The sequence below is a fragment of the Zootoca vivipara genome, chromosome 7, assembly GCF_965207765.1.
Source record: "Zootoca vivipara chromosome 7, rZooViv2.hap1.1, whole genome shotgun sequence".
Taxonomy (NCBI): Eukaryota; Metazoa; Chordata; class Lepidosauria; order Squamata; family Lacertidae; genus Zootoca; species Zootoca vivipara.
The window spans coordinates 48,997,556-49,018,251 of record NC_142590.1 but is presented as its reverse complement, the minus strand read 5'-3'; the positions used below and the strand labels follow the sequence as shown (position 1 = coordinate 49,018,251).

The 20,696-nt window shown below is 44.7% G+C and overlaps 1 protein-coding gene across 2 annotated transcripts in view; it reads left to right on the top strand.

Moving 5' to 3' along the window:
- Positions 1 to 1,754: 1,754 nt before the first annotated feature.
- Positions 1,755 to 20,696, top strand: part of CACNA1S (calcium voltage-gated channel subunit alpha1 S) — a 60,197-nt gene continuing 41,255 nt past the window's right edge. Inside the window, exons 1-6 of one of the 2 annotated variants that reach the window (XM_035122301.3) lie at positions 1,755 to 2,128; positions 10,251 to 10,356; positions 16,120 to 16,259; positions 17,313 to 17,446; positions 19,832 to 19,984; positions 20,253 to 20,458. In XM_035122301.3, the coding sequence (XP_034978192.3) occupies positions 1,965 to 2,128; positions 10,251 to 10,356; positions 16,120 to 16,259; positions 17,313 to 17,446; positions 19,832 to 19,984; positions 20,253 to 20,458 (903 nt within the window). In that variant the 5' untranslated portion in view covers positions 1,755 to 1,964. The remainder of the gene's footprint in view (positions 2,129 to 10,250; positions 10,357 to 16,119; positions 16,260 to 17,312; positions 17,447 to 19,831; positions 19,985 to 20,252; positions 20,459 to 20,696) is intronic. The other variant, XM_060277002.2, reaches the window with a different exon arrangement.

The following is a 20,696-nucleotide window of genomic DNA, read 5'->3' as shown; positions in this document are numbered from 1 at the left end:
AACAAACCTATAAGCAATTGCTGTGTTGGGCAAGAGATAAGCAGAGCTTATTTACACCAGCCCTGCAGTGCCCAAAGGAGCTAGGTTTCATTGCAATCTGACAAGTGGTCTGATGTTGAATTTAGCTCTCCTTCGCTTAGTCTTAGCCATTTCTAAGGAGCTCAGAGTCTTATCCTCTCAATCACCCCATGAAGCAGGATAGGCCAAGAAAAGCCACTGGTCCAAAATCACCTCATGAAATCATTTGTAAGGTCATTCCACAGGGTTGAAGGTCAGGCCCAAATGTATCATTAATGCAAAGTATGGGGGGGATGGGTTTGTTTCCTAGACAGCGTTGGACCGAAGCCTTGAAGTTATGAGGAGCAGCCATCAAGATCCAAACAATAAGTCTGGGCAAGAGGAGGCTCTGCAGAATTTTACAAATAACTCAGCACAAGATTTGATATTTTCTTTTAAAAATGATGCCACTTCTACTCATATCCAAGCCACCAAAACAGTTCAGCACTGTGGAATGGTAGGACAGGGGTTCTCCTGGTAGAGATACACATTTCTAGAAATGCCCCTTTCTTTGGGGTTGATAGAGGAAGGACACCAGCAGGAGGCCAGACTCAGGGCTGCTTCACATATTAGACCTGTAGGTTTCTCAGTGTACATCTTTGTGACAACCCTATCATTGTAGGGATGAAAATTCATCTGGTACACATTATAATGTGAATCTACTTACCTGGTGCTTTCTGAACCGTTACCAAAACCTTCCAAACAGAGCTTCCATTAGAAATTAGCATTTCCCTGAATTTTGCAATGCAGTTCCCCGAAAGGTGCATATTAGTGGAATGTATGCACAAAATTGCATCATATTATAGGAAATTACTTGCCAAAATGTGTATAACTGTGCTGAATTGTGTACAAAAAAAATATGTTTCTTAAGAGACATGAGCACAAATATGCATACAAATTTTCATGTCGACTTATCAAGAGGTGGTGTGTGGTAGCAGGAGTGTTGGTTGGGCTCCGTTGCCACATACTTGCCATGCCTCTCTAAGCAGTTAGGACCCACTATGTTGGGAAGCCGTGAGAGCAATAGAGCCGCACCTATACTACCTCAGAGGCCGCTACTACTCCTTAAATAGTTTTAAGACAGTTTGGGGACTCCTGGATTTTATTAGAAGGCAACGGTCCACTTTACTCAAATATGAAGTGACACGCAGGCCGCCTGAAACTGAATCAGCACAGTGAATCTTCATGAAGCACCATGTTGTTCTTGTGTGGCATTTTGCCACACTGGCTGCCAGTCATCACATGACTTCCCCCACGCTGACATGAACACCAACATCAGTAACTTCTGACTTTTTGGGATGGGGTGGGGAATGTGTTTGCCATGACTTCACTTGGCAAGGTCCATCTGCAGCCATTGTGCAGATGCCAAAGGGAATATTTGCTGCTGCTGCTGCTGCTGCTGCTGCTGCTGCTGCTGCTGCTGCTGCTGCTGCTGCTGAGAGAACATGGGGGCGCTGTTGGAAAGGGAGGTGAATCGGCGTGAATTAGAACTTCCCTTCTCTAGTGTTGATGTTCAAGGCCTATTTGCTGACCCCCCCCCACATCCTTTCCCCTGACCTGGATTGGGCAGCTCAAAAATGGCCATGAGCTGAGTATGAAGAAGGAACAGCTGCTGGGACACTTTTGCTGTCTCAGGAAATCTGACAGCCCTGGGAGCCAGGCTGGTGGCTAATTTTAAACTCGTGCTCAGTGTATTTGTGTCTGTGGGAGTGCAATTTCCAGCCCCGCCGCAGCCCACACTGCGCCGAGCCGAAAAGGGACCCAGAGGGGGCTTCAGCCTCCCTTGGACTAAGGAAGGGGGCTTGGCTGTGGGGCGAAGAAGAAGAAGAAGAAGAGGAAGAGGAAGAGGAGGGAGCCCAGTAAGCCAAGCCTGGCCGGAGTAGGCAACTAGCGGGGGAAGGGTCACCATGGAGCCCACTTCTGGCCAGGACGACAGCCAGAAGAAAAAGCAACAGAAGGAAAAGGCCAAGAAAGCAGTTCTGGAGCTTCCCCCCAGGCCTCTCCGCTCTCTATTCTGCCTCACCCTCCAGAACCCAGTGCGCAAGGCCTGCATCGCCATTGTGGAATGGAAGTATCCTTTGAGGAAAGCGGTGGGGTTGTCTCTAAGCTGGAGCCCAGCAGCAGCCATGCCTAGAGAGCGATTGCTGATACCTGGAGGAAGGGCTGGGAGATATTTGCTAGCGCTGAAACCCTCTTGTAAACCTCTAAGCTCTACCTAGCAGCTGTTACTTTTTATGACCGCCTTAAGAAGAGCTCGAAAGCAACTGATCTTGGCATTTATCTCTGTCACTGAGAGGCTCTCGGTGGGGGTGGTGCAGGGAAGAACTCAAGGGAGAAAGCACTGGTTCTGGTCTGTATTGCCAAGTGGATGTGTGTCTGTGAGTGTAAACCAGGAGTTTTTCTACTAACACAGTCCTGGTCCCTGACCATTAGAAATATACAGTCCTGGAATCATTTATCTAACACAGTCATGGATGCAAATAATTGTATGGGTTTCAAAACGGAACTGGGGAGGTTTATGGTGGGTCTTTCATCTGGATCCTCAACTGGAGTACAATGAGTTCAGGAACAGCCTCCCCTCCCCATCTTGTATCTTTAAGTTTTTGACAGCTGAAGTCAATGAGTGTTAAGCAGGAAAGCCCATTGATAATGCCCAAAGACCATTGATAATGTATCTGACATTTCTGTACAGGCTAGTTTTGCTTCAGGCTGAGGATCTAACAGCTTCATATATTTGATGTTAGGAAAGAATTTCCCCCAAGTCAGACTGGCTATTAACCTTGTGAGGATTTCTCTTCTCTTCTCTTCTCTTCTCTTCTCTTCTCTTCTCTTCTCTTCTCTTCTCTTCTCTTCTCTTCCCTATCTTGATAATGGCATAGGCATCTCTGCTTTGTGGTTGCTTATTCTCTCCTGCTCTCTGCCTGTGACACACTATAACTTGGGGTGATGAAGATTAGCTTTAAGGAACAAAACACTAACCTGGTGGCAGCAAGCAAGCACTTGAGAAGTGCATTCTCAGCATAAAGCAGATTGAAGCCATTCCTGCAAGAATGTGCTTTAGATCAGTAGTGTGGGCAAGGATGACATGAGGACAGTGTCGTGTGAACAGCAACTGCATCCAGCACTGAATGTGCATTATCACATGGTGTGTACATGCCCAATGTGTAATGCTAGGTAATAGTTTTAGTAGTAAGAAAAGCATGAAGTTAATAGGACACTGATTTGGACACTTTTACAAGGGGGTGGACATTTGCAAGGGCTTGATCAAGGTAGTAGGAATGCCAATGCAGGAAGATGCTCTGAAATGCCTGTATTGAATCAGTATGTTCTAACATGCCGGAGCACACGCAACACTCAAATCTCCATCTCTTCCATCACCACAGCTGCTCTTCTCTTTCCACCCACCAGTTGTTACGCCTCATCTCCATTGCTAACCTCATCTTGAAATGTGTTTGAGTATCGTGCACATTGTACTGAGTTTGTACATAATATTCAGTTGCTATCTTTACCTATTTGGTTGGTACATCATCACCTCTCTGAAAATTAGATCCTTCTCCTAAGTACATTCCTTGGTCCTGGCAAATGAAACTCTGAGCATGTTAAAATTTGGGACTGGAAGTGCTTTGTAATCAAATCGAGCACTTCTACAGTAGAAATATGCTTTCTGGTTGCATGGAAATGTTTATTTTGGTGTTTCATATTTCATTGTTGCTTTGCCAAGGAATAGAAGTTTCTCTCTCTCTCTCTCTCTCTCTCTCTCTCTCTCTCTCTCTCTCTCTCTCTCTCTCTCTGCATTCCCTCCTACAAACCATTTGTTCACTTAGCACAACAGAAGTTTGTATTTCTTCTTGTGTTAAAGTGTATGCTGTTGCACAATGGGGATGGGACATAGCTCCATAGGAGAACATCTCATTTGCATGCAGAACATCCCTGGCTCTGGCATCTGCATGTAGGCCTGGGAGAGAGCTTGGTTGACGAACAGAATGCGTTCCGGGAGTTCGTTTGACTCCCAGAACCATTTGAAAACCAAGGCGCAGCTACTGATTGGCTGCAGGAGCTTCCTGCAGCCAATTGGAAGCCACGCTGGACGTTCGGCTTCTGAAAATAATTCAGAAACTGGAACACTCACTTCCGGTTTTCAATCATTTGAGAGCCGAAACACTCGGCAACTAAGCTGTTCGTCAACCAAGGTGCGACTGTACTGGAGAGCCACTGCCAGTCAGTGTTGGTGTACTGAGCTAGATGAAGCAATAGTCTGTATAAGGCAGCTTCCTGTGCTCTCCCCTTCTTTCTCACTCTCTCTTTCTTTCTTTTCCTTTCTCTAAGCTCCATTTTGTGTGGTACTGAACCTTTTAATTATAACCACAAAACATCCAAACCCAAGAACGTAGGAGTAGACTAACCTCTACTGCATATGCTGAACTCTACTACGTAATAATTAATGGCAATACATAGTGGACCCTTTTTTCTTTAGTTTTCAGGGATTCTCCAGGTAGTATCATTGTTTCTTTCCTTGGATAGATGATTGCTTCTATTTCCCGCTCATCCTTATGTAATAATAGCTTCTGTGGCTATGAAAACATGGTGTCCGCTGTGACCATTACCGCATGCTTTATCTTATAACACAATTCATACTCCTAGTGCTAAAGATCCTTTGATTCTTCAGAATCAAAATAGCAGCTGCAGTAGAAGAGTCATATAATATAGTATGCCCAACTGCTGCATATGGAGAGTCTCCCCACCACCATCCTTTTTATTGCCCATTCTTGAGCATTTATTGTGCTCGCAATGGTATTGTGTGTGTGTTGCGGCTATACACAATTCTACTTTCAATACTGTTTATGCCTACAAATGTTTCAGGGTGGCCATACTGCTTCATTTCCAAGGTCCCATAATTTCCTGCGGAAATCATGTAGCTTTTATACCACAAATATTCCAGGTTTGTTGTTGTTTTTCGGTCCCTTTTGTTGCTCCATAATGCAAGAGTGCCCCACCAGATAGAAATGATGTGATAACAGTGGGGAAGCACTTCAGAACAACTAATAAAGCAGAATTATCTGTGGATAGTCCCGTATAAACCCACTACTAATGCGCCATTATTGCATCAATGACAAGTTGCACGATACACCCACAAAACATTTTAAATATGCTTATCTAAAGTGTACCTATTAAGTAAAGCATCTCCCTGCTCGTCATCTCTGCTGAAGCCTGAATGCAAGGTCGTTGTTGTTGTTGCTGTTGTTGTTGTAGACCCCCCAAACACTTAGGGTATAATGCTATGGCACCTGTAAGGGTGCCCCAGGGCCATGGGATAGATTGGGCCTGCTACTCTAATGCTGGAGACAGAATTCTGATGTTGGATCCTCTCTCCCTGCGGCTGCCGGATCTTCCATCAGACCTCAATGTCTGTTGGGCCCCAAAGGGTGTTGGGCCCCAAAGAGTGTGCTGATCAGCAGTTCGGATGTAGAGGATACAAACAAACAAACAAACAAACAAACATTTATACCCCACCCATCAGACTAGGTTTCCCCAGCCACTCTGGGTGGCTCCCAACAGAATTAAAAGCACAATATAACACCAGGCATCAAAAACTTCCCAATACAGGGCTGCCTTCAGATGTCTTCTAAAAGTCAGATAGTTGCTTATTTCCTTGACATCTGACGGGAGGGCGTTCCACAGGGCGGGCACCACTACTGAGAAGGCCCTCTGTATGTAAACTAGGAATGGGCAAAGCATCAAAGGAGAATTCTACTGCAAAATATATATGCCTTTTCCAGGGCCACCCCAGTTCCCAAACAAGTCTTCAAATTGGGGGGAAATGTTGTCACACTCCTGAACATGAGTTAATCTCTACCTCCCCTTTCCCTCCTAGTGTGTCCAGTAAAGTTTGGGGTTTTGTTTTCAAATTAAAGCCCAGAAGTGGACGGAGGATTCCCCAGCATAGCTGCCAAGTTATCCCTTTTTTACAGGGATTTTCCCTTATGCTGAATAGGCTTCCTCGCGAGAAAAGCGAAAACTTGGCAGCTATGTTCCCCAGTCCCATGCTTCCACTCTGCTGGCAGAGCATAGGATAAAGTGGTTGAACTGCTTTCATATTTCACCACCACCTTATGATTGCAGCCTTAACAGCTGATGCACGGCAGTTTCTTGTCATTACAGCCACCATAGTTGTCTCCTTTCAGCGGTCCAGCTTGGTAATTTCAGATCCTGGGTATAATGGTCTTCTTGGGAGTGGGGAGGGGCTTTAGGTGGTCCTACATATTGCTTCAGATGTGAAGCACACAGTTAAAATTCACCTTCTAATCCACACCCTCCAACATTTGTCGGATGAAAATAGGGACGTCCCATTCCGTAATGATAATTTCGCTATTTATACCCCGCTCATCTTATTGGGTTGCTCCAACCACTCTGGGCAGCTTCCAACATATATAAAAACATAATAAAACATGAAACATTACAAAAACTTCCCTATTCAGGATTGCCTTCAGACGGCTCGGGGGGCGGATAACTGCATACCCTCCAACATTTCTCCAGTGAAAATAGGAAAATAAGGAAAAGTGGAACATTCTGGGATCAAATCAGAAACCAGAATAGCTTCTCTAAATCAGGGGTGTCCCTGGAAAATTAGGACACTTGGAGGGGCTGCTATTCCCACACCACCATTCCATCTTTATGACTGCTTCTGTGTTTCTGATATGTTAAAGGAACAAACAAACAACAGTTTTCCAGACCTGGCAAGGAGGGGAAAAGATAAATCATGGGTAGGCAAACTAAGGCCCGGGGGCCGGATCCCGCCCAATGGCCTCCTAAATCCATCCCGCGGACGGTCCGAGAATCAGCGTGTTTTTACATGAGTAGAATGTGTCCTTTTATTTAAAATGTACCTCTGGGTTATTTGTGGGGCATAGGAATTTGTTCATTCCCCCCCCCCCAACCAAAGAAATATAGTCTAGCCCCCCACAAGGTCTGAGGGACAGTGGACCGGCCCCCTGCTGAAAAAGTTTGCTGACCCCTGGGATAAATGCTCTGAGCGTGTACAGTTTTTCATTTTAAAAACTACAGTCATACCTCGGTTTACGTACGCTTCGGTTTGAGTACTTTCAGTTTAAGTACTCCGCGGACCCGTCTGGAATGGATTAATCCACTCTCCATTACTTTCAATGGGAAAGTTCACTTCAGGTTAAGTCCGCTTCAGGTTAAGTACAGACCTCCACAACCAATTGTGTACTTAAACTGAGGTACCACTGTAAATTAAAGCATACTACCAATGTGACTGGGACCCAGGTGATGCTGTGGGTTAAATCACTGAGCCTAGGGCTTGCTGATCAGAAGGTCGGCGGTTCGAATCCCTGTGACAGGGTGAGCTCCCGTTGCTTGGTCCCAGCTCCTGCCAACCTAGCAGTTCAAAAGCACGTCAAAATGCAAGTAGATAAACAGGAACCGCTACAGCGGGAAGGTAAACGGCGTTTCCATGTGCTGCTCTGGTTTGCCAGAAGCGGCTTAGTCATGCTGGCCACATGACCTGGAAGCTATACGCCGGCTCCCTCGGCCAATAATGCGAGATGAGCGTGCAACCCCAGAGTCGGTCACGACTGGACCTAATGGTCAGGGGTCCCTTTACCTTTACCTTACCAATGTGACTGTGGGAATAAAATGGTGTTTGCTTCTGCTCCTCTGATGCTAAACATGTTTACTTGGGAATAAGGACCATTTTGCAGTAGAAAAGGATATACATATAGATGCAGCATCTGTACATGCCTTGCCAACTGCCCCCACGTTAGCCTAGGTGCTGACATCCTGTTTCCTGTTGACTGCATCCTTTGCTGCTTTTTGGGTTGCCACTTGGAGCTCCCCTGACCTGCGGGGCCCTAGACAGCAACTCCAAAGTCCAGCTGCCCTACTGTTTTCACCCTCCTTCTCCCGCCCTGGTAAAGCTCAATAAATTTGAACAACTGACATATATGCATGTTGTTTCTCTTCCCCACATGTGGCAGCTCAGTCAATGGGAAGCTCACAAAGTGCAGGGACCTTTTTACATAGCATTGCATACCACATAGAGTTTGTCCCACAGTCACACTGCATCATGTTGTTTACAGTTCATACAGGACTATAGTCAATCTGTAAAGCAGTGATTCAGTCCCATTGTGGTTCGTGCCATGGTGAAAGAAGATGAATAAAACCAAAAGTCAGCACTCCAGAACCCATAATGTAATGTGCATTATGCACAAAGGCTTCTATGGCCTGTTTGTTCTTGAAGAGGGAAAGATGTAGCAGCACAGATGGGAGCAGATAAAATCTGACAGTCTGGGTGGTGTTTTTTTAAAGAAATCCATGGCCCTGGAAAAGGGATATACTGTACATTTTGCAGTAGAATTCCCCTTTGATGCTTTGCCCATTCCTAGTTTACATACTGCTTTACTCACAAAGGGGAATAAATATCCAATAAACCTTATGTGTACTGCAAGTGTTCTGCCCAATAACATTTTAAATACATGCAGGTTGATTTCCAAGAATCCCTTGTTGTTCTACTTCAACCACCAAGCCTCACCTTCCCATGCTCACTCATGGCATTGAAGACTGGGTTTGTTCCGTTAGCTGCCTTTTGTACCTACCCTATTGTACACATGCTGGGACTAGTGTAATTTTGAAGGTGAGAGGATTAAGTGGGTTCTTATGCCTCTGGAGTATAGGGGAGGGAGAAGCAACATTTCCTCATTGGGAAGGTCAAGGGATCAATCACCGCAAACAGGGAAGAAGACACACACACAGAGAGAGAGAGAGAGAGGCAGAGAGGCAGAGAGGCAGAGAGAGAGAGAGGCAGAGAGAGAGAGGCAGAGAGAGGGAAAGCTTGCAGCAAGTGACATTTAATACACATTTCCAGCAACCTTACATGCCCTCAGAACTACTCTGGGCACCTTGTAAACTGTACTGCAACCAGAAAATAATCAATCATGGCTAGATATGGATGATTCTATCCATTTTGGTTTCTCCCAGTTTCTCAGTTTTCTTATTTTTCAGTTCTCCACACTTTTGCATCAGTTTGCTTTTTTTTTAAAAGTCATTTAAAAAACCACCTGCATTTGAATGCAAATTTCTCCTAATATGCACATTTTTGTACACCATTTTGCATACAAAATACAGATTTTGTTATTTTCACTAATATATGCATTTTTTGGTGCCTATTTTGCCCTAGTACATGGATTTTTGTACACATTACTTGGCTGTAGAATTGCATGGCTAATTTCAAAGAACTGTGAATTTCAAAGGATGGTTGTGGTTCATTTCACATATTATTTCAGAGAGTGTATATTAGGTAGGTTCACCTTTAAATGTTAACTGAATTGAATTTCCCTCCCATCCCTTATTTTGTGATTGTGAGGGACAAGGGATACAGGGAAGTCCCTCCCATCTTAAGTTCCAGCCCATCCCCAAGCGCTGGAGAGAGTAGGGAGAGCTCTGCCTCCAGCGGAGAGTCAGGAAGTGGTGTCCGAGGCTCAGGCAAGGTTGTGGAGCCCATGCCCCAGGTGGGACAGGAAGTTGGGCGCACGGGGGGGGGGGAAGGCCAATCCCCCCAACTCCCGAATTGCGATGCAAACGTAGGGGGAAGAGGTTGGGTCTCCCAAAGCTTTTGTGCTGGAAGAAAACGCGCCAATCGCCATTCGGAGGTTCTGACACCTCACCTTAAGCATGTATATAGATCGTTCTGACCACTGTAAATAATCAGCACTTAATAAAAGCCTAAAAAGACTATGCTGGAGTCGTTACTCTAGAGTAGCCACATCAGGCCCTCTGACAGTGATGTTGCTTCTTTTTGGCAGAACTGGGAAAATATTTTTACAAAACATTGCCTTACTAGTACCTAAGATTCCAGCACACCTGTGGTTGCATTCTATGATATCTGACATGCTTGGTGTTCTAAGGCACCTGGAACTTAGTGGGACAACATGATGTGTAATTTTAAAGGGTATATATTTAAGGACCAGAAAGAGATGAGATTTTACATAAAATAATTATTAAGACCAGCACCATAAGGATCATTCCTTCTTACCATCTTCTGCCTCAGTCTTCTCATCTGCGATGGCCTTTCCCAATCCTCATTAATTAATATTTGTCATTAACATGAATGGTTTTTAACTATTCTGGTTCATGCTGCAATATTAAGTGACCAGATTTTCTTTAGCAAGCATCCACAGGCCTTTTGAGACCATAATCCTGCTGACCATTTTTGCCAATTGCATTGCACTGGCGATCTACGTGCCCATGCCTGAAGACGACACCAACAAAGCGAATACAAGACTGGTAAGAAATTCCTCCTATTATTTCTGGTCGCTATCGTTCTGTTGGAGTACTTTGGTCAACTGCATCTTGGGACAATAGCTAGGGGAAAGGAAGTGTACCACATTCTCGCCATTTTTCTGTCCATTGGAATTTTCACCTGGCCATTTCTGATTAGAGTGTGGGGATACAATTGTTTTCTCTGCCCAATCATTTTCAAAATTTTGTCTAAAAGCATAAAAATAGTTTCACCTTACTGTTCAAGAATGAGATGCTTTGGAATTCCTCTTCTTCCAGAAGAATGTCACATCCAAAATATATTCTGTGTATTTTCCCTGCATTTCTTCAAAATGCATTTTGGAGAGATGAACTCCATGGCTTCGTTGATAAGAAGGAAAAAATCCTTTTATGCACTGTTCAAGGATGGATCATCTGGAATACAACTGCATATGGCTGAAGACTTTTATCCCATTCTTACCAGAGGCTATGTGAATGCCAAATCCTCATATTTTCAGGAGCATCTCTGAAAGAGAAATTTGACCCATAGCAAGCCCAGTCCATTATACTCTTAGCTTGCCTCTTAAGTAATGTTGAATATTGTGATAGTTGATAATCATCAAGCAGAACATGAGAACAGGGAAAGAGAGAGAATGAGAATGAAAGAATGTATTAGTTGCACACACTGATGCATAATTTAGTTGCACAAAGGACAGTGTGCCTAGGGAGGGCAGGATTCACAGACAGATTCAAAAGCCTATTCTTCGTGGGTGAGGGGGGGAGACATTTTAAAGGACATTTGTTGTTTTTACTTTTTAAACTTTGTAATTACTAGAGATATAGGTACTACAGATGAATAATTTTATGAGGTCTGCAACATTTGTGTGTGAGAGACTGCTTGCATCCTTCCTAAATGCTGTCTCTAGTTGCATAAGGAAAATATGAATTTTCTGTTAATACTTAACAATTTTGTGTACTGATTCTGTACAGTAACACCCTCCCCCCATAAAATATCAAAAAGAGAGAAATAATTCAGCCTCTTCGGGGCATGTTCTATAGCTAACATTTGCTTCCCAGCTGTGGAATGTCTTCCTAAATAACTGGAATTGCTAAACGACATCCAACACAGAGCTGCTGTTTCACAGAAAGATACGAGGCAAGGAAGTGCTGAGCAGACTGTCCCAGTGACCAGCCCTGCTGCATCTGTCAAACTTTCCCATGCTCTCAAAGCTATTAAAGGCAAAGGAGACCTGTCCAAGTTACATGCTAACATGCCCCTCAGTCACTCAGACAGGAGGGCCCAGTTAGGACCCACTGAGTTACTAAACAGGAACTGTGTGCTAGTTGGGATTTAGTTGTTCTATTGTAAGAAGCTGTTTCAAATTGCGAACTGTGTGTTAGCAGAACTGCCAATTAGTATGGAGGATAAGTGAGGGGGGCCTCCAGGGATTACCCTAATATTGGGCAGAGTGAGTAACCTGCCTCAGGTGGCACATTTGCAGCCCCCAGCTATTCCTCCTGGGCCACTTACCCTTACTAATTTCAGCCTGTTGTCCCATGGCATCTCCTGGGTGTTCTGAACTAGCCTACCGTGTTTCTCCGAAGATAAGACACCGTCTTATATTTATTTTTCCTCAAAACACACACACTATGGCTTATTTTCAGGGGGTGTCTTATTTTTTTCCTCCTCCTCCTGCCGCGGCCGGCATTGCTGCTGCGCCTATCACTATGTCTTATTTTCGGGGTATGGCTTATATTCCTTGGATGCTTAAAAATCCTGCTACGTCTTATTTTATGGCTACGTCTTATTTTCGGAGAAACAGGGTAATAGCTCAAGTGCTGTAGGGAGTGCTGTCCACCAGTATTTATTTGACTTCTGTATGTGGAGTGGGGAGCAGGTGTCATCTCAGGAAGCAAAATGTCTTTGCTTCTTGTGGGGCCTTTAATGGACTCCACAAATCCTACGCTTGCCTCTCCCCAATTTTACCCAGATTATGCCCACCCATCCTCCATAGCCTTCTAAACCAATCACCAAAGAGGACCATTGAAAAAGTAAGGGCCTTCTCCACCCCCTTGTCGTTCAAACCCTGGAACTAGCCTTGCCTCTATGTTAAGAGACACTTGAAAGGGTCTTGTCTTGGGAATGAGTGCAAAATATATAAAGAAATAATAACTCTAGGTAACTTCAGTCTGCTTCAGTCTGAAACATGCAAAGCCTGACAGGGAAGGGGCCCTGGCAACCCTGAGGGGAGTTTAGGGTGACAGACAGTTGCAGCTGTGAGGGAGAAGACGGCAACAGCAGCCTCTGGTATGAATGCTGGGAGAAGGAAAGTACAACCACAGTAACTATTCTAGGCTGTGACAGGCGAAGGTAACCATGCCGACAATCAGGTCAAGAAGGATGGACCAGACTTTAAAGCTAGTCTGCAGCTTCTTTGTCCCAGTTTCCTTCTGTCTTTACCTTTGCTGGGTAACATCTCCCATGCCATAAAGTGCTGGCAGGAATGCAGAGTTGTTCGATGGAGTGCTGGTCCAGGGACACTCCAGCTGGCAAGAGAATCCATTGGTTCCCCTATAAAATCACAAAACCAGATTAATATTGCTTCCATTTGAGAGCCAAAGCCAAAGGGATGCTGAGGAATAGAGCCAAGTCATATTATCTCCAAGGCTTAGCGGAGAAGTGAGGAGCAGATTTGCCCTGACCTTTGGGGCAATTAAACACACACCCCCCCAAAAAAGGGAGAGAGGTCTGTGACGGAAAAGTTTGTTTTGCTGAGCAGGTTGGGTCTCTAAGTGTTTACATTTTCTTTTCCCCTGCCAGCAAATGGTTAACAAACGACAGCTTATAACTGGCCAGGGTTCCAGGAGTGGGTGTTGAAAAGGAGAGGATTTGGAGAGACAGTTTATTAGGTTGGGATAGGTAGTGAGAGGAGAGAGAGCTGGTTCTGTGTAGAAACATCCACTCTGAGGAATATATCACAAGCTAGAGAAAGGAGTCTCTGAGCTTAGTGTGAAGGACAGTATATGGTGTCCTGTAAGAGTAATTAGGTCAGGAATTAACTGGGAGGCTGAGCCTGAGCCAGGAGAAGTAGAAGCTGTGAGAATACAGTCTACTTAGGACACATTCCAGTCAGGAGGGGAGAAATACTTCTACAGTGGTACCTCGGTTTGCGAACGCAATCTGTTCCACGGAGGCGTTCGCTTGCCGAGGTATTTGCTCGCCAAAGGCACACTTCTGCACGTGTGTGAAGCGCCGATAGAGTGCTTCTGCGCACGCACGCGCTGCGCAGATCGCTTCTGCACATGCGCGAGCTGCGCAGATCGCATCTGCGCATCCAACGCCGCGGAACCCGGATGTAAACACTTCCTGGTTCACAGCGTTCGCAAACTGAGGTTTTCGTAAACGGAGGTAGTCGTAAACCGAGGTTCCACTGTACCAAAAGAGAAGACTCCCAAACCAGTTAAGAGGGGTGTGGTGATCCCTTGGGTCTCTTACTTGGAGTACCTCAGGAGTAGGGTTGTCAAAGGGGTGTGGTAACTGACAGGAAGTACCACCTTGGTTAAGAACCAAAGTATTAAGTGGCAACAGCTGTGCAACAACAGAGAAAGAACTGAAGTGAAATAACATTATATCTGAAGTATTCTATGTTTTACCCACTTTGTGTCATGAACTTCCTATGTTAAATAAAATCTTTCTTGTTTATTTGATCAAATCCTGCCTGAGACTCCAAATTATTAAGTTTTCCCTCACATAAGTCCCCCACAAGATAATCTGGGGTAGTTTGTAGGAATTTGGGTAATTGTTGTTCTGTGAGTTGGGTGCACTCTATTTAAGTGAGGGCCAGAGGAAAATGTCCCATCGCGCTGTTACAAGGGCCAGCTGTTATTTTTTTCCTGATGGGATGGCAACCCTAAAAAGAATGTTTGGCTGAAAATATGGTATCCACTTTCATGAAAAATCTGTTAGCATGAATCCATCTTGTATAGATTGTAGCAAAATGGGAAAACCTAATCTTTACTGCTAAATGGGAGCAATCGTCAATTGGGTTTTCTGTGGATTTGCATTTGCTCCAATTCAGAGCCAAAGGGCAGGTTTTCCTGGGGGAAAGTTGTGAGGCAAACAGAAAACCACTCAAACCCATGTCTAGAAAGCACAGGACAAGTGTTAAGTATGGACGAGCCCTTAGTGGGACACTACGTTTAAGTCCATTTCAATGGGTCTATTCTGAGTTAAACTTAGTTGAATACCACCCAGCATCTTGAATAATTAGTTAAGCTTTCTAGTTAATATTGGCTACTCTTACATTTCAAAGAGTCTGGCGATACCTTAAAAATTCACAAATGTATTATGGAATTAGCTTTTGTGGACTACAATCCAGTTCATCAGATGTATAAAGTGGATGAATGAATGCATCTGAAAAAGTGGGCAAAACTTACAGCATTGTATATTTGTTAGCCTGTCAGGTACTGCAATATTTCTGTTGTTTTTGCTACAACAGACTAATATGGCTGCCCCCTGGAAACTACTTCGTAACAAGACTTATTCAGCTTTAAATTAAGATCAAGGCACAGTAGCATGCATGCTGATTGGATTTATACTATATCAGCATGCTTTGGGTCGTAAAGTTCTCAGTAACTGGTTAACATGTGTATTTGTAATTACACCCATGTCAATTATATGGCTGTGTAATTGGCATCACATTGTATGCAACACGTTACTTAGCATTTGATGAATAAGGAAGCTGTAGAATGATAAAAGGCCCACAATCTTATTTAGTCCCCAAAAGGCCAAAGCTTATTTTACAATGAATCAGTTAGTCTTTAAGATCCTTTGATGTACATAAAACACACACACACCCTCCAACATTCCTCTGATGAAAACCAGGACACATGCTTTTGATGCCGTGCTGCCATGGAAGTCAGCTAGCTCATGTGAGAGTGCAACACCACTGCAGGCGCCAGTGGAGGGGGGGGGGGAATGGGACATTCTGGGATCAAATCAGAAGCCAGGATGGCTTCTGTAATTCTGGGATGTTGTGGGACAATGGGGGTACTTGAAGGATATGTTTAAAAGTTTGTTTGTAAAAGGGATGTTGCATTTGTGATTGTTCCTTCATCTTGATCTATGGGAAAGGCAACGGCCATTTGTGTTTTCCTGTATCAGTGGTGGGGAACCATTTTCTGCATTGTCTTCTGCACACCCTTCTGAGGGCTACATGCCAATGACACAGGGGTCAGAGGTGAAAGCAGGCAGAACAATGAATCTAAACTTTACCTTTGTACAGTAGGCTGCTTCCTACACACACCCCTCTCAATCCTCCATCCAGACAAGCGAGAGGCGCTAACAGACTTCAAGGACATAACACTATGGAGGCAAAAATACTTGGGGTGCAAAGCAAGCCAGTGAGAGGTGTGGCTGGGGAGAGTCCTGAGGGCCAAATAGAGTGACCTGATGGTTGCATGAGGCCCTCAGGCCTAAGCTTCCCTATCCCAGTCTTTTAAAGGGAACAGGAACCAAAGTATACCTGATAGTGTGGAAGGTTGTATAAAAGGAAGAGGAAATGCCACTGTGACCCAGACAATACCTGGGAAATTATAGATTTAAGATGCAACTGCTCTGATGAATTTTGAGATAGCGCAGAGCTGTTGTGGCTGAAATGTGTTGGCTGATGGGAGTTGTGGTCCAAAGTATTGTAGGGAAGGGATACTAGTGTGTGGCGATCTGACTGAGACTGTAATTATATATCACCAATCTTGCCCATCTTCCCTCTCCCGTTCTCTGTCTTGCAGGAGAAGCTAGAATACTTCTTTCTCACAGTATTTGCCATTGAGGCACTGCTAAAGATAATTGCCTATGGATTTTTATTCCATGCAGACGCCTACCTCCGAAATGGCTGGAACGTGCTGGATTTCACAATAGTATTTTTGGGGTAAAGGAGCTCAGTTTTATTTCTGTCTGTGTATATCTCTAGATTTCGTTTATGTTAAATAAATGATAAAAGTACATTAACAGTATAATCCTATATATATGTCTACTCAGAAGTAAGTTTCATTGACTTTAGTGGGACTTATTCCCTGGCAGTGCTTTTTTCCCTTTTTTTTTTAAAAAAAGCCAACATGTTTAGGAGTACTCTCATTTTTACTCAAGAAAACCAGCATTTTATAGTTCAAATCAGGAAAAATAAATACAATAAATGGACAAAGATTCACAAAATGTTTAGGGGTATGTGTACCCCTGCCCCCCCCCCGAAAAAAAGCACTGCTCCCTGGTAAGCATTTATAGGATTGCAATATAATGGGGCTTGCTTCTGGATAGGCATTTTGAAGATTGCACAGTAAGCTGTAGCTTTTTTCTTTTTAGAGTTTTAACCATTGTACAAAATGCATTAAAATAAATACACGTTTACAAATAAAAGTAGCAATGTAGGGTAGGAGGCATATGAGGCTACCACTTGCTGAACCTTATGATTCAGCTGTGAGACCAACCAGTCACTCCAACTTAGAGCAGAGCCGGACTTTTAACCCAGAATATACAGTTTTTGCCTGCTCAATTACAAATCAGTGTGCTGCAGAGAAGCGAAATGATGCAGTTAGTATTTTTCTGCATCACCCAGTTAATATAGCACGGAAAACCACGACACATATTGGCCTATGCTGCCCTTGCTTCGTGTGGTTGCTGATATGGCGAGCTGTTTTTGTGCAGCACCCCCACAGTGTGCAAATCAGGCTTTTCTATAAAAAAAAATGTCATTCTACCACAGAGCTTTCCCATCTATGTGGAGTGATTTAAAAGTAGCCTCCATGCAACAGCTGCAACAGGCACACTGTGGCTGCAGAAGCCTTAGGAACCAAGCTTCCTTTCCTCCTGGGAAGGTGCCTAAACACTTTCCCTTTCATTCATTATTTGCCTCTTGCTACATCTGCATAGTTCCCACCATACTCCTGTCCCTTGTTTACCATTTTCTTTGTCCATTGTCTTGTAGAGTCTTCACAGTGATCCTGGAGAGAGTCAGCGTAATAGAGAATGCCCTTCTCAGTGGGCAGGGTGGCTTTGATGTCAAAGCCTTGAGAGCCTTTCGGGTGCTGCGGCCCCTACGCCTGGTGTCAGGAGTACCAAGTGGGTGAAATGTCCGTCGGGTTAGATGAGTAGATGCAGACAGAAGGCTACAACAACGATGACTGCACACAACTCCCTTAAGCCAGGGGTAGCCAGATATCTTCCAGATATCATTGGGCTGCAGGCATCACTGAGGCTGACTGGAGTTGGAATCTAACAACATCCGGAGGGCACCCCATTGACTACACATGACTCCATTGACAATCAGAGAAATAAGAAATAGAAATAGATTATGTTCTTATGCTAAATTGTTTGGGGTGGGGAGCAGGAAACTGCAGCAGGCTATGTCAAGTAGATTGTAACTAGAACAGGTGACATCTGCAGGTTGGCCTTCAAAGAGTTTGAAAAGTATTTAATCACATCCAAACACTCATGGGGGCAATGAGGTAGCCTTGGAAGAGAGAACAGATATGGCCAACCAAAACAGTAATTGAGTCCAGGTGGCACTGTGGTTAAACCACTGAGCCTAGGGCTTGCTGATCAGAAGGTCGGCGGTTCAAATCCCCTCGATGGGGCGAGCTCCCATTGTTTGGTCCCAGCTCCTGCCAACCTAGCAGTTCGAAAGCACGTCAAAATGCAAGTAGATAAACAGGAACCGCTACAGCAGGAAGGTAAACGGCGTTTCCATGTGCTGCTCTGGTTTGCCAGAAGCGGCTTTGTCATGCTGGCCACATGACCTGGAAGCTATACGCCGGCTCCCTCGGCCACTAATGCGAGATGAGCGCACAACCCCAAAGTCTGTCACGACTGGACCTAATGGTCAGGGGTCCCTTTACCTTTACCTAACTGACAAACACTAAAGACTGAATTTGTTAGTTCATGGAGAACATTGACTACGATGGGAAGAACTTCTGTGTTATTTGCTTCACCAAAAGGAGGGCTATGGCTCAGTGGTAGAATACATGCTTTGAATACGAGGTTCAATCTCTGGTACCTCTGTGAAGGGCTAGGAAATATTCCTCTCTGAGAAACTTGAAGAGCTGCTGCCACCCAGTGTTGACAATACTGTTTAACCAATTAACTGATGAACCAATAGCCTGATTCAAAATAAGGCAGTTTACCTGTGACACTAACTTTGTGCACATTAATTGACTTCAGGTAAATGGGAGGCTGAAGGTGTTGTAGCATTCTGTTCTCTCTTCCTCATCTTCAAGAACAGCAGCACCATGACCTGAGTCATACTTTAGTCTCTGCTTCCTCCTGAAAGAAAAGAGCAGCCATGTTGCTACAGAAAGGGTATAGCAGTAAGAAACTTCTCCCAGGTAGGGCCAGTCCTACCATGAGGCAAAGTGAGGATTCTGCCTCAGGTGGAAGGTGCTGATGGGGCAGTGGCAGTGAGGTATTGAAGGATACAGCTGTTTGTGCCATATGCCATAGCCTGTGCCCAGTGCTGTCAGGATGTTGTCAGCAGCTCCTGGCTGGTTGCCCAGGAAAGTATAAAGGCAAAGGAAACGTTTCTTTTTGTCCTTTTTTATTTCAGTCTTTACAGAGAGAGGCTATAGAACCCAGCCTCTTGGATAATGGCATTGTCCCTAGTGAATATTCACCTCCCTTCTCTCCCACTTCCTCATTCGTCATCATCATCACCTCCTCCTCTATGGGTGCCACTAAGTGCCCTCTGTCTTTGAGCTCTTTGCTCTCCTACTTTTAAGACTTGCCAAGTTCTGGGAGATGGAGTGTCTGGAATGCTTTCTAATGACAAGGTGTCAGCTGTATGTTGTTCTGGCTCTCCCATGATTTCCCAGTTTCCCCCCTCATCTGCCTCTGAGCTGTGACCTCCCTCGAACCCCTGTTGTAAATCTACACTGTCTTCCTCTTCCTCCTCACTGGAAGGGTCAGGATAGGAAGGCGGTCTCCACCATTCCCCCTCTGCCCAGTCCCTGATAAGTGCCTACTAATACATCCCCCAAGTGTGGTGGAAGCTTCTGTGACCAGTGCTGAAGGAAGATTCCGCTACCCATCCAGCTGTAAAACTGGGGAAAGCTGAAAAATAGCACAAGCCCTGCCCCCTGATGTGTTTGTTGCTATGTTCATAGCACCACTACTTATTTATTTATTGCACAGTCTTGTAGAAGTCACCACATCTCCCTTACAAAATGCAGGTCAGTGCTCATGAGGTTAGAAGGTTAAATTGTAAAGGGGATCATATGACAGCATATGGCAGCAACTGGAAAGCAGAAAGATGTAGTGCAAGGATGGGAAACTTGTGGCCCTTCAGATGCTGTTGGACTCCAGCTCCCATCATTCCTCACCATCAACCATGCTAGTTTAGCTGATGGGAGCTGGAGTCTAACGGCATCTGGAGGACCACAGGTTCCCCATCTCCAATGCAGTCAATAGAATAAAGATGGTGTGAGCAGCTGGCTCTCTTCCTTCCTGTTACAGGTCTGCAAGTGGTACTGAACTCAATCGTCAAGGCTATGATGCCCCTGATCCACATTGGTGTGCTTGTTGTCTTCATGCTTGTCATCTATGCCATTATGGGGCAGGAGCTCTTCAAGGGCAAAATGCACAAGACCTGCTACTACAATGGAACAGGTAGGGGATGCAGTTGATCTGCTCATAATTTATAAAGCTGCAAGGAGGGGTCTGGGGCATCACCTTGAGCTACATCTATGAGGCAAAATATCTGCCTTTTGTGCTCTTGCATAAACAAGAAGTAGATGCAAACGAGAAGCCTGCTGCATCCTCTGAAACTGTTCCCATTAGAACTGGGGAAAGGGGTACACGCTAAAATAGACAGATAACAGTGAGCACAAGCTACCCTGATAGAGGCTCACATTTGTCCCTTTGTTTCCTTCCTTAGATATCCTTGCAACCGTGGAAAATGAAAAACCATCTCCATGTACAAATTCAGGCCATGGGCGCCGTTGCACTATTCCTGGTTCAGAGTGCAGGGGCTATTGGCCGGGACCCAACAATGGCATCACCCACTTTGATAACTTTGGGTTTTCTATGCTGACTGTCTACCAGTGTATCTCCATGGAAAGCTGGACTGAAGTCCTCTACTGGGTAGGCTAAGCTTTGGCCGGGAAGGGAGGAAGATAACGAAGGGCTCTTTTGCAAAATGTAAGGGATGAGGAGCTATGGGCATATAGTCATGTCATCTCCTGGGTAGTGGACTCACTCACTACACAATAAAAAAATTCCTTCAGTAGCACCTTAAAGACCAACTAAGTTTATATTTTGGTATGAGCTTTCGTGTGCATGCACACTTCGTCAGATACACTGAAACAGCTACACTGAAACA